The 14,102-nt window shown below is 33.8% G+C and overlaps 1 protein-coding gene across 3 annotated transcripts in view; it reads left to right on the top strand.

Moving 5' to 3' along the window:
• Positions 1-222: 222 nt before the first annotated feature.
• The window catches only part of LOC148611357 (choline transporter-like protein 2), a 34,164-nt gene continuing 20,284 nt past the window's right edge, over positions 223-14,102 (top strand). The window contains exons 1-8 of one of the 3 annotated variants that reach the window (XM_088591820.1): positions 223-540; positions 4,207-4,316; positions 9,370-9,418; positions 10,206-10,279; positions 10,534-10,612; positions 12,675-12,762; positions 13,100-13,204; positions 13,968-14,028. In XM_088591820.1, the coding sequence (XP_088447946.1) occupies positions 4,286-4,316; positions 9,370-9,418; positions 10,206-10,279; positions 10,534-10,612; positions 12,675-12,762; positions 13,100-13,204; positions 13,968-14,028 (487 nt within the window). In that variant the 5' untranslated portion in view covers positions 223-540; positions 4,207-4,285. Of the gene's footprint in view, positions 541-3,972; positions 3,992-4,046; positions 4,066-4,206; positions 4,317-9,369; positions 9,419-10,205; positions 10,280-10,533; positions 10,613-12,674; positions 12,763-13,099; positions 13,205-13,967; positions 14,029-14,102 lie in introns of those variants that run through there. The other 2 variants (XM_088591822.1, XM_088591821.1) reach the window with 2 other exon arrangements.

Below are 14,102 nucleotides of genomic sequence, written 5' to 3'. Positions count from 1 at the left end.
AAATTTAAACAAACTGTATTGTGATGTCATTCTTTTAAAACGTTAAATATCTGAAGCTAACATTATGGCATCCGACTTCCGGCGGTGGGTATGGTACTTGTTTTTTTTTCTTCACAAAACAGATCTGGATTGTAAAAAGTTAACCTGATTATTCATGGTTTGAAAAAAAAAGATACAAGAAAATTTAGTGACTTTTGCATTTTCAGAATGACCGCCAAAGTTTTGCTACATTCCCATTCCGGTCCATGTAGAGTCATCAAAACCAAACCAAGTTCATTGGCATAATATAAAGAAACTCAACTATCATATGTATGAGAAAGCAACTTAATTTCTCTCAACCACTACAGCAATGAATTCTTCTAAGAATTAACTGCTCATTTGACGCGAAATTTGAGGAAGAAAGAGAGAATGAGAGATAGACAGACAGATACACAGACACAGTCGTGGCGAGATCAGGATATAGATAGTTTTTGTTAAAATTTTACTTAGAAGGATAAGCCTACGTTCGTTCTTAAACACATAATCTTTTGACATACGCAGGTACGAGAACACAATTAATTCCCCTTGGTTTTAGTTCCAACTTTGGTAGTAGGTACCTTCCACATTTTTTCATATTTTTACTGGAAACTTATTTGCTGAAGTTTTGCCTCTAATTGGTAGAAACTAGGTTAAAATTACATGGGATTTTTTTTCATTAATCAATTCTGACTGAAAGTTGTGATTTGGTTCAGTGGAAGAAGGTTAAAATTTAGGACTTTTAACTCAGTTCATTTGTCATGTTTACCCCATCTCCGAATTATATGTATTAATTTCAGAAAATGAGGGTAAAATTTTCTACAATTTATATATAAAATCCTGTTTGTTCATATCTTTAGGCCAGAGAAGTTTTATTCAGTTTGCGCCGGTGGAATTTTTTTAATCTGCTCAAATGTGTATATTGAAATGCACTTGAAAATTAATTGCGGTCTCGTGCCCGCATTTATTTACCTCTCCATTGATTTGAGATTGAATACAATACACCATAAAACATGGTCGGGCACCTGCCTGAACAGTATTGCTTTATTAGACTGCGAATCCAATCCATGATTACTACACAACGTTGTACACAAAATATGCTTAACTGTAAGGCTTTGCTAGTGCATTTTCTTTAAACACTATTTTTGTCTGTGTCCGCCTCTAGGTATCATTTTACTGCTGTACGTACATGAATACGTCGATCCCATAAAAATCTCAACTGTTCATGGGAAGGACTCGAAATTTTGTATTCAGCTTCAGTTTGAAGTGATGTATATGTAACCGTGTGTCACTGTACAGCTTGGTCAACTCCCTGCATGACAGTTTAGTTGCTGTTTTAAGGTTTCTTAGATTTTCGTCGTAAAAACCCCAGCAACTGTTCATGGGAACGACTCGAAATTTTGTATTCAGCTTCAACTTGCTCGCGCACCAACTTACTGTTTGTTGTTGGGATTTTATTCTGTCTGAGACTTTTGGATTATTTCCACATCCATAGCCTGTTCAACGCCCTTTGCATTTTAATGATGGTAGTGCATCCGCGTCCAATTTCTTAATCTGTTAAAAAAATGTCTTTGGAATTGCGTAAAGAAAATTTGAAGACAAATGATCGTTTTAAAAAAAACAATAATAGGTAATGTCGATAGGTAGTTGTCCTGTTGGTATAAGTCTTGTACATTATAATCTGGTCTGATGCAGAGCGGATTCAGTTAGGCGGGGGCTCGGCGGGCCTGCGCCCCCTTAAAATTTGCAAAGCATGGGTTGTCAGGGACAGATTTAGGCGGTTTTAAGTTGAAACTTTAATGTCTTGCTAATTTTACCACAAACGATATCTACATTGCACCCACTCTAGAAGAATATTTCAAAAATTTAACCTCAGAAATGTTTACTGTGCGCCCCCTAACCTAAAATCCTGGACCCGTCCCTGGTCTAATGTGGTATGCTTTTAATTACAAACCAATGGGTCTCGGATACATTCACTTGACGACTTGTTTATATCCAATGAATCGGACCGAGTCTGTAATTTATTTGTTGTTCTCTGTAGCCATGGCGATTTGTAAAACGTACGGAATGAACGGATATGGTGTTATTGTCAACTGATTACATGACATTTTTTTTTGTATCAATCAAATCGGATGAAGATCGAATAAATTAAATATTGATTGCCCCAGTAATTGTACTTGTTTAAAGGCTATGCATTTCCTGTCATTTAAACCCCGAGTATCGGCTTAACAATCAAAGGCTGTCTTTGTTGTGAAGCCTTGAATTTGTGTGCAACTTGGTTCTACGTATAACTGTATATGACGACAGCGTGACTGTTTTAATTTTTGTATACTTACAAACACATACAAATATGTATCCTAAGTAAAGGATTTTTTATCAGTAATAAAAAAGTTATCGGATAGGATTGGGCAGTTTCTGCTTTATGAACAAGATTAGGTTTCAAACTCATATATGCATAAGCTGGCCAAAGCCATGGCCGTAACTAAGGGCTTAAGTTAGAGTAGGCAGGGGTTAGGGGGCCGGCAATTGAGGCCCTTAGAAGGGGGTTCGGGGGCAAAGCCCCCCCTCCGTCGAATTCTGTAATGGCATTAAATTGGACCTTTTCCATGAGTTTGGCAACATAGATTCTTGAATTGATGTAAATATATATTAAAAAAGTAATTATTTGTTTTTGTACGTATCTTTGACAGTATTCCACATTTTCTTTCTCTATACTAAATTTCAGCACTATTGGTCAGAGTTTCCTTTACAAAATACATGCCATTCGAATAATCTGATGTACACACTATATGTCTATTGTTCTATTCTGCTCCGAATGCACTATGGATTTTCTTACTACCATCCATATGGCTACAGCCCTTTAATTATTGATTCCATAGGGTTCCATACATTTTTGCACTGACATTTTTGGCCCGTAGCTCGGACCATATTATATATTTGGATATAATGAACCACTCAAATCGACCAGTATAAACCTAGGACACTCCATTTGAAATATCGGGGGACGAAGTGGAATTGATTTTTCCACTAATCTCCAAACCCCGAGGTAATGCCTAAATGTCCTCCAGAATACCAACAACAATCCTTGAAACTGGCATTTGGCTTGTATCGTAAATAAATATTTTCATTATATATTTTATTTTATCTATCTTCAACCTAACCTGATGGATTTTGCTACCCATCTTTCTACTTCTTGAGGAAAGTCATTTCGGGTTGGTAAATCATCCATGTACATCACAGGGACTTGCTCCGACTACAGTATCTAATATGCAGCCCCACTAGTATATAACTACAGGTTATATACTAGTGAGGCTGCATGTTTGATAGTGGGAGCAAGCTATAGTGTGTACATGTACTGCGTTTTCATAATATCAACAACTTCAGCGGTCAAGGTTTTTTTTTATCAACGACGGTACCAGATAATTGCCATAGAAAACGGATTGCAGTTTCTCTGGGAATCGATCTTTCAAAGGCATGATTATATTTAGAAAATCTTATTTTTAATGTTGCTGAAATTCTAGGGAAGGCAATTGCCTCCGTTGGCTCAATGGTAGTTACGGCCCTGAAAGCCAAAGTCAAACACACACAAAAATCTTGATGAATTAATTTCTAATCAATTTCAGTCAATGTTAAAAACAGCATTATTCAGTTATATGCTATTCGAAACGCGAATTGTAGAGTATCAAGTAAAACAACGACACAGTACAATCCATGTTATACAAAATAATCGAGTTTGCCCAAAAGAGGACCAACTACTCAGAGTGCTTGTGACAAATCAAGAAAAACGTTACATAGTATTGTGACAGATTTAAACGCATTTAAATGCAGCACGGTTGATAAAATCACAAGTTTCTACATGTACTAATTGTCGTAAATTCGATACAATAATGAACGATCGAAATACAATTCCTCTGGCCTCATCGTTTAAGAATGAAATTGCAAAATCATTATCGGAAAACTATCAAAGATACGGGTAGTTAGTATTAATCAATAGAAGAATGCTTTTATTTGCGCATTTTATCCCCCGTTTTGTACCCTTCAACAGTTCGCGTAAGGCCATCTCAGTTGTCACGACTGTATCTCTGCTATAATTTAAATGTTATATCAAAGGAGCTATTGTTTTATAAAACACTGAGGAATTCATTACTACTTTATTACAATAACTATTTTGAATTGTGTATTGATTTGTAGGTATAGAAGATAAATAGTGTCTTGGGATTGTTAGCATCCGGGTTGTATCTTACAGAAAATGGATGAAACTGTTTAAGAAATGTCGACGAGTAACAAAGTCGCCCCAGAAGGTAAGTCTCCATAAAAAATGTATCTCTTAAAAAAATGATTCTTTGATATCAAAACATAAGGGAAAATATATAAGGAAAGATAGGTACAACCGAAAATGATTGGTATACTGAACTAAATAGCTTCGTGGTGATTTATTGTGTGAACTGTTCTATCATCAAAAACTAACATGTTAAAATAGTTCTGTGATGGTTTTTATATTAACAATTATATAATCTCTCTTACGCAGTCACTCATTCCGACTGAAAACATATTTTAAAGTAGAATTGCATTAGTAATGTGTTTATATTACCAAAATAGTTGTATTTATAAAGCGTAGTTTTCTTCACCACATAATAATCGAAAGACGAGTGGGACACCAGCAAATAAACGCATGTTTGAAAAATGCATCGGGGAGGTGCGGAAATTTTGGAAAAGGAGGAAGGGTCCAGGCTACTCTGGTAAATTTGTGTACAACTTTCAAACAAAGAGGGTGGCCAATGGGTTCAGATCGGTAGATCACACATGATCAGCCAATGTTAACCAATTCATTACACATGATAGTTCGTGCTTTCGTATTTTTTCCGGGCTGTACGCATTCAGTTGCTCTGTTTTAGTTGCTGTGTTTTTTTTGTCTTTGCTTTTAAGAGTTTATTTTGCCCATTGTTCAAACAGGTACTTATTTTTAATATACACTCTAGCTCCCTGGTTTGAATATTCAGTCCCTTTATCCGTAGAATAATGATCATATATGTTCATCCTTTGAGTAAGACATCTGTCTAAGACCCAAAGTAATGTGGAGAGAATTACTTATAAATATTGAAGATACGGAAATCAAGACATACCACAAAAAAACTATGGCACTATCAAAATGATTAACTCCCACAAACAAAAAGGGAGTGACATCAATTGATCCAAGTGATTTACTCTTAAACCGATATACCATAAAAAAAAACAACAACAACAACAAAAAAGAACAAAAGCAAATACAAAGACAAAAAAAACCAAAAACAAAACAAACAAAAGTTTACTAAACACATTCAATATCCAACGCATTATACTTTAGATAAATATGTTTCGGTCCCCAATTTCAAATACTCCCCTCCTCAACCCACTATTTGTTTTGTCAGATATTTTCTTGTTCCTTTCCCCTTTACTCCCAGCCCCTTACGACATGAAAAGCCGATTTGATAGGACGTTATAAGAAATGTATGTAAGTTTCTAGTTTGGGAGGATCCATGATTTCATGTCAGGATGGCGTAAATTATATCTGCACTGTTAATTAGATAATTTTCGAACTTGGCGATTTGAGGAATAGAATTCCAACCTTTAACGTTGCAGAATCAGTCCTCAATTAAAAGCAAAGTGAGGCTAGGAAAGGTCATTTGGGGTTAGAATTTGTGAAGATAAAATCAAGATATGAGGCAAATAGAACTTTCCCCAACATCAGGAAATGGGCATGCTTCTAGCACACCTTTCTTGGGAACCATGCCTGCCTTAATTATGAAAGTACTATATGTTATTTAGCGTGATAAAACATGTCATCATTAAAACAAGTGAATGAAATTCCTATTTTTTTCTTAAAGAAAAAGTTTAAGCCCCTATTGTAAATCTTAAAACATTAAAAGGGACGTACCTAATATTTTATGTATGAGTCAGCAGAAATCTTGCTGCAAGGGGTCTGGGGACTGCTGAAGGTCTCCAGTAGGCCCAGGGCAGGACCCTAGTAGGGGATCAGGGGGGGCATAGCCCTCTGAGTACCTGAGGAATTGAAGGGGGTTTTTGAACTAGAAAAACTTGATTATTTACCATAGTTTAGAGTAGACTATTTTGCTGAATCTGATTATCTAAAGCATGATTATTAGGATATATGGGTGAGAATTTCTCTTATTCAGATTCTCTGATTCCTGTCATTCTTTGAAGATTATTCTTGGAATTGTAGTACTCAATAAATACTGCGCTAGCTAATTGTATTTTGAAGCCTGAATAATTCTTCTTTACAGTTAACAAGGAAATGTGTCGTCCATATATGAAAAAAACTGTCCATTTTTCATTCTATTTGTTGTCCATGTTGCACCCAACTGTACAAAGTTTCATGAATATGCCACTTAAGGTCTCTGAAAAATCTATTTAAACACAAAGCTAAGCTTAAGTGCACTGAACAGATGGATCAATGGATTGCTGAACAAAGAGCCAACATGAGGCTGCATGGTTGACCCATTTCCCCAAAACTTCAGAGAACTTTCCATTTAACAGAAAGTTAATATTGAAGAGAAAAGACAGCTGTCGTAATGCGCTGAAGGACCTTTTAGTGGTTGGCATGTTTATGGACATGATTATAAAGATAGATATAATTGCAAAACAGAAGGATACAGATCTTTGTAACAGACTGAGTAGACATAAGTGAAGTTGGTTTGTCTGTTACGTCCAGATCCGACCAGTGTCTCTTCCAATTTTGGATCTCGGACTTGAAAAGCTATTTGTTCTCTTTGAGGTCATACCTGTATGTTTCCTAGGGTTCTACAGAATCTTCATTCAAGGATTTCAAACCTAAAGGTATAGGTTTCTGGCCTTGAAAATGGTCAGAATTATCCATCAAATGCCCTCTGAGTTCATCAATGTAGTAATCTAGAAAGTGGTTAGTCCTGTTTGTTTGTTTGTTTTTTTTTGACAATACGATGTGCAAGCTAATATTTTGCATATATGGTAGCTACTTGCCTGAATCTTTAGATTCTCTTCACTGTGATATATAATAGTAGATTAATTTGCAAAATTTTACATTCATTCATTCATTCATGGTACACATGAAATGCTAGTCTGTCATATTTCACGAAAATTGATGTGAAACTCACAAATTTTAAAACCTATTTTCTTGATATTTAAAAAATGGCCAGATCTTATGTATTTGTGTCTTGAAAGCTTGACAACCCAGGAAATGTGTGTTTATCAAGTGCATGTAAGATATTCACAAACTGAATTCTTCTGATTGATGTCCTGCTATTAGTAAACATTAGATGAGATATATATGAAAAAGAAAGTGTTAATAGAAAAGAGATGGTCTAAGTAACACTACGATTTACAAACAATGATGAAGTGAAACAATTTTCTTCAATGACCCGTGTGTGGGACAATTGATAACTAAACAGATTGTAAAAAATCAAAGTAAATAATCGTCTACCAGATTACTAATACTTTTAAATCCCTTTATCTGGAAACCAAACTATTTTTTTGTTGTCAAATTCTGAATTTATTTACAAGTATTAAGGTTTTATATTATAAGATATTATGTTCTCTTTTGTCTTATCATGTATGTATATTGTGTCAGAGTTAAGGACCCAAAGTTTGTTCTACATACATTGTATCATCTGCTTTTTAGTGAAATTCGAAGTTGTGTATATTAATAGTAGATAGATAAAGCTGTGGGGGAATTGTCCATGGGACAAACACTCAAGCTGTCATATACAATAAAACAAGCAATAAGAGGGCATTGTCTAGTCTTTAACTATGAGTACATCTTGCATTAAAGAGTAAGCTCTTGTTGGAGTCCCTGTACCTACATTTATATGATATTTTGACCCTTTATTCAAGCCTTAATAGGACCCTATATTCAGGCCTCTGTTAGACCCTTAGAATACTCCAACATCAATTGGATCTTATACCCTGGCCTCTGTCGGACCCTATATCCTGGCCTCTATTGAACCCTATATACTGGCCTCTTTTGAACCCTATATCCTGGCCTTAATTTGACTTTATATATTGGCCTCTATTGGACACTAAATATATGGGTCTCTATTGAACCCTATACCCAGGCCTTCATTGGAAACTAAGCCCTTGATTCTCTTGGACCCTATACCAAGGCCTTAATTTGATCCTACATTCTGGCCTCTATTGGACCCTATACCTTGGCCTCTCTTGGACCCTACATCCTGGCCTCTATTAGACCCTACATCCTGGCCTCTATTGGACCCTATACCTTGGTCTCTCTTGGACCCTATATCTATGCCTCTAGAACAAAGAGTATACAAAGATTTACCAACCAACTAATAACTAAGAGTTAGTCAGATTCTAAATATTTTGTGTCACACAGTTTTAAGCCTTTGGTCATGGCATTTTCTTTATACATATAAAATAAACCCAGGAAATAGCTGTTATTGGCCAAAGAATTGAAATGAACTTGCTATTCTTGTTTTTCTTTCGAAGATATGGCTATTGTTAATTTAGTTACACAGTGAAAATCCACCACACTTTTCATTATGTAATGAGTAAAATATCTGGAAACAACGCATTTTGAAATGAACAAGACATATTGGTTTGTATTACATTAAAATCATTGCATTTAAGCCCAAAGTGGTCTTCTAATTATTGCCAAATACTTACATGGAATGGTACTTTTTTAAAACTTGGTACTAAAATGTCTGATACAATCAATTTTAATTTTGGTTTAACTTGTGCCAAGTTAAAATCTGTTGAAGTTAATTTAAATTTGATTGAAACCAGCTATAATAGAGGTGCACTACTACAAAAAACTGGGTTCTACATGGACATTTCAATCTGACTCAAGAATGACAATAATATTGAAAAAATAAAAATGTTTTTATTCCAGAATGTAGTTCCTCTTGTAAGACAATATACATTTGTATCTGTAAAGTAAAACTACACACACACATGCACACTTTTAATGACCACTGCATACATTAGTATCACACTAAGTCACAGAAAAACACCATGTTATGTTTTTGTTTCCATACATCAGGGTCCTGTTTCACAAAAAAACTGCAAACTGAGAGTGTCGTCAAGCTTGAAATTCAAAGGACCTGAATGGGAAAAATATGCATGATTTTTGTATGAAACTGGACACATGGATATATTCTGGTGTACATTGAGGTGAGCGTACTGTATGCATCCACATTCTAACAGTTGAAACATTCAGAAATACTGTCTCACCTGAAAAAGACTAAATACCACTAACTGCTATCACTTTAATTAAGTGTCTTGTACAGAATGTCAAATATACAGTCTAATGGATGGTTTTATTCTATTTCACAAAATCCATGAAAATATTGTGTTCAATTTCAGATCAGACTATACAGTATGATCCAGATTTTAATGGACCAATTAAGAAAAGGTAAACAAATGGAATTGTTTAGATGTATATGTTATTTTTATTCTAATAACCATTATTATATACATGTATATACAGTCTGGGGCTGTTTTCCGATTTTTTTTTTGCAATTTTATTTTTAACTTGGAAAACCTCAATTTGATTTCATCTACACACTGAGTGAATGTGTTTTTAAACGAGACTATCTTATATGGAGTTTTCATCAAAAATAGGTACTTGAGAGCTGAACAAGATGTAAAGAGTAAGGGTGGCCACAAAAAGTTGTGATTTTTTTAGGGGAAGGCTTCATTTCTCAGCTTCTAACAACAGCAGAATCAATCCATACTGCTTCATTTCACCTGGTTTCTATAGAATAATGATGTCTCTCACCACTCCCACAATGTCTACCCCATACACTAACAGTTTCTGGTTTTGGGTCAATCTGATGCCAAAAATTGTGAAATATCCTCATTTATTCTCAGGAATGACACTTTTGGGACCCTTGACCTTCCAATTACCACTGTTATGAACCTTATTTGGCTTAAATGACCATCAGAGGTAACAAGCTTTTGAAAGATTGCACTTTGGGCAGTATTTTACCTCTGGTGAGCCCATCATCCAGCAAAAAATGACAAAAAAAAATAGCCAAAAATGACCATTTTCAGGCAACAGACCAATTTTTCCGTGCATGCCCACCCACCCTCTTAATTTATAAAGCTTAAAGAATAAGAATCACTTGTTTCTGTATAATTACCTAACCATGATCACATGATTATTTAACCAATAACAATTGGTTATGTTTGTTTTCTAGATCCTGTACAGATATAATTTGCTGTCTGTTATTTTTCATATTCCTAGCAGGGTTTGGTGTCGTGTCCTACTTTGGTGAGTTTACTGTTAACATGGCTGAAGTGATATGTTGATAATGTATTGTGCATGTACATGTATTCTAGCTTTTAATGTCTAGAAATTGGCTATTTTAGCATAGTGCCAAGAATGTATTTATGATTTTCCATAATTTGAAAGGCAGGTATTGATAGAAAATATACCCCAAAATTATGTTCTTTTTTTACTGATATTATTGCAGAAAAAAATGTTTTTACTGAAGACTTGGAAATTAAGTTTGTTTTTGCTTTCAGCATTTAAGTATGGAGATCCCTCATTGTTGCTCAACCCTGTCAACTCTGATGGGGAGATGTGTGGTACAGGGAACCAAAAGTAAGTTGACATCATTCTTTTATTCTTGTACTGGTACTTTAAACTCTATACAAATGGTAGGCTACATAGTTATGTAATTACAAATGGGGGAAGTGTATCTAGACAAAGTCTTATAAATTCATCAATTTGACAGTATCTTATAACTTTTCAAGGTCAGTTTAGTACCTGTAAACTGATGTTATATATTTAAGATTGACAACTAATAAATCTGTAGGATTCAGTATATCTAATTCTATGTACCCTTAGTTGTCAATACATGATGAAGTATATAGATATTGTACTATCTGGGATTTATACGTTTGGGGGATATATAGATAGTGTTGGCAGTTAGAGTTTTATACCACTTAATAGCCTTAAAATCACAGGACAATTTGTCAAACTGGTCTGTCATATTAAATCTATTGTAACACATTTTCTTGCTTACTACACAGTATTTTGTATTAAGATAACTACAAATGCTTTACTGATCATTTGAAAATGTTGAAGGTGGCATTTGAGAAACCAAGAAACTTTGGAAGAAAAATACATACAATTATTGACCAGCTTATGACCCCTTTTTTAAAATGAGTCAATGTAATTTAGATGGAGAAGAACTAAAAGCCAAATTAAACCAAAATTATTCAGTCCCTCACCAAATCCCATTTTCTTCTATTCAGTAATGGAGTGAAAGTTGGGAACATAATACAGTGACTGAACTTGAACATCGGTTACTGACATTTGTTTCCATTGGTCATATCCGACAAATATTGTCATACTTATACCCCAAAAAGTACAGATATGTAGATTAAGTTTGATCTTTCTTGAAGTTTGGATTGTTGTACCTGAATAAAATATACTTCAAAAGCTTTTGGTAAAACTGTTTCCCTGTTAAACTGTTAAACCTCAATTTCTTTCAGATATTTACAATAAATGAGTTTGTAATATTACATTATTCTTTCTGTTAGAAGGGATTAAGTTCATGGAATATGTTTTGACTAACTTGAGGAAATGAAAAAAGAATAATGAATTATACACTGCAATGTGTAATATTGAACCTAAGAATCTCTACAGTATAATGACTTCTCTCATTTTATTTGAATTACTATGTATAATATTCTCACAAATTTAAGAACCAATGATATTTCAAATAAGTTTTTACTGTTGAAATTAGTTTTTTAATTAGCCCCTTCACTCATAAACTGTTTCCATAACATAACATAACTTATAGTTTGCTGAGATCAATTTTAATGACACTCGCAGAGATGAAATTAAAGATTCATGTACAAAGACACCTATAATTACCATAGATTTTGAGGTAAAAGGACCTTGAGAACTACTCTTGTTTATTCTATAATTTTCTTGTGAAAGGAATTATAGACTTTCTTTTATGCATCTATGTTCTAGCTAACAACAATATTTTTGCCTCTCAGGATAATAAAATGAGGATGACTAACACTATCTGTTTCAATGTTCAGTATTAGATTATTGAATATTTTTTCAATGAGATGAGCATGAGAAACTCCAGTGAGTTGAAAAATTCTTTGATAATCAGTTTATCGCTGTTTTGCTGAAGTGTAAGTTTTCTTTTATTTTCATTTTCCTGACCTAAATATGTAAGTTTTATAAGCGCTGCAAAGTTTCTTTACGGCACCATTTTTCGTCAACGTGCTACGTGATGTCACGTATGGTGTGCAGTATCAGTAAACTATGACGGTTGAGTTTAAAATTTGTGGAATAATTTAGGGATTTATTCATTCTTATTGAGTAAGTTACTGTATTTAATCATTTTCCATTACAGACTAGAAAATATAATGCCACAAATTAGCCATTATTTCATGCACAGTAAACAAACAGACAGTTATTTGGGTCGTCAAATATTCTTACGCTGTTGCTTGCATGTCACATGAGAACATAGAAACTAGCGATAATTTTTATTCTCACTTGACTGCCTTGAGATTGAAAATCATTGTATATCAAGATCAAAGGGATTTTAAACAAAATAGGGATAATTCATATTACTGGTAACATTGTGTTTAATCTACTTTTGTTTCATAGATGTATCTTTGAAATGACATTTTTACAGAGGCAAGGATTACCTTTTCTTCTTTGATCTTGTTACTTGTGGAAGGATGGGTATTGGTGTATTTGTAAAGGGATGTCCCACACCACAGGTATGTGATGATTACGTATAGTTATGTAATGAGTGGTTTCATAATTGTAGTAAAATTAAAATTTTCAGCATGCAAGGTTGTTTTTTACCATATAGATTTGAGAAATGGTTGATTGAAGAATTTATAGGCTCTCCTATAAAATCTGAAGAAAATATAGAAAGTGTAAAATGGTAGGAAACATTTCACAAAAATTAAATTGCTGGCCAGTGGTTAAAAAGACACATACACTGTACATCCCTACATTGCTTCACAATTTCCAAAGACAAAAAGAAGTAGGAATTAACCTGTAATTTTCTTAACAAGTTGTCTTTCAATGTTTGAATAATTTCATTTTCAGATTTGTGTGTCACAGTGTCCCACAGAAAACTTTGTTTACAACCCACTTGGTCCAAGTAGCCAGTTCGAACCTGTATACTGTAAAAACACTTATGACGCCTCAAAGGTATGGTTTGAGGAGAAGCTATCAGGGAAATAACAGATGGAGACTCAAGTTTATCAGTTCTTTTACCACACAGTAGATTTGCATTTTCTGGTGAATTTTATGACCCTAATGATTGAATTGGCAGGGGTAAAATAAGGAGCCTGTCATATGTCTTGCATGGTTTGTGGAAGTTCCAATTTCCACCTGTTGGAATTATGCTTTTATATTTTGTATCCAAATGTGATTTTGTAGAAAATTGAAGTTTTTACACCCCAGTAGAATGAATGGTAAAAGTTATTTACATGAAAAGTTATGTCTAAGTTATATGACGTATACATTACTGAAAATTTAACTGAAATTGATGTGAGATCTTTTTGCATGTTAATGAAGTTATTACCCACATTTGTGGTTAAATTCTTATGTATTAAGTTCAAGTTAAAATTGAATTATATGAAAAACATATTGATTATATGAATACCAAGTAAGATATTGCTGTTTGGTCTCATTTTCATTAATATAGATAAAAGACCTTGAAATGGGCAGTATCTCTAATGGGGATTTTCTCAAAGATAATTGGTAAATTTTTTAAAAGTTCTATTTAGTTTTCATTCTGAAAAATGAAATAAAATGTTAATAGGTCTGTGTTTGCTTAAAGAGTATGTCTATTGAGAATTTTTGACAAACATAAAGTAATTTCCAAGAATCAATTAGAGCCTAAGTAAATTGCTTTATGGTGTTTTACTAAGAACTTAATGTGGATAACTTTCATTAAATTGTTTTTCAGGCAACAGCTGATATAGCAAGGAATGATATTTGTCCAACCTATTACCTTAAAAGTGAGGCAGGTATGTTGTATCTTATAATTATTGATTCCATTTGTGGATTTTCATATTTTATTTTTGTTAAGTAAAGTTCAACT

Source organism: Perna viridis, chromosome 7 (assembly GCF_037379345.1).
Source record: "Perna viridis isolate PV_CMFRI_1.1 ecotype Kerala chromosome 7, ASM3737934v1, whole genome shotgun sequence".
NCBI classification, from domain to species: domain Eukaryota; kingdom Metazoa; phylum Mollusca; class Bivalvia; order Mytilida; family Mytilidae; genus Perna; species Perna viridis.
Note: the sequence above shows the minus strand (reverse complement) of the source record. Positions and strands in the feature narration are given on the sequence as shown.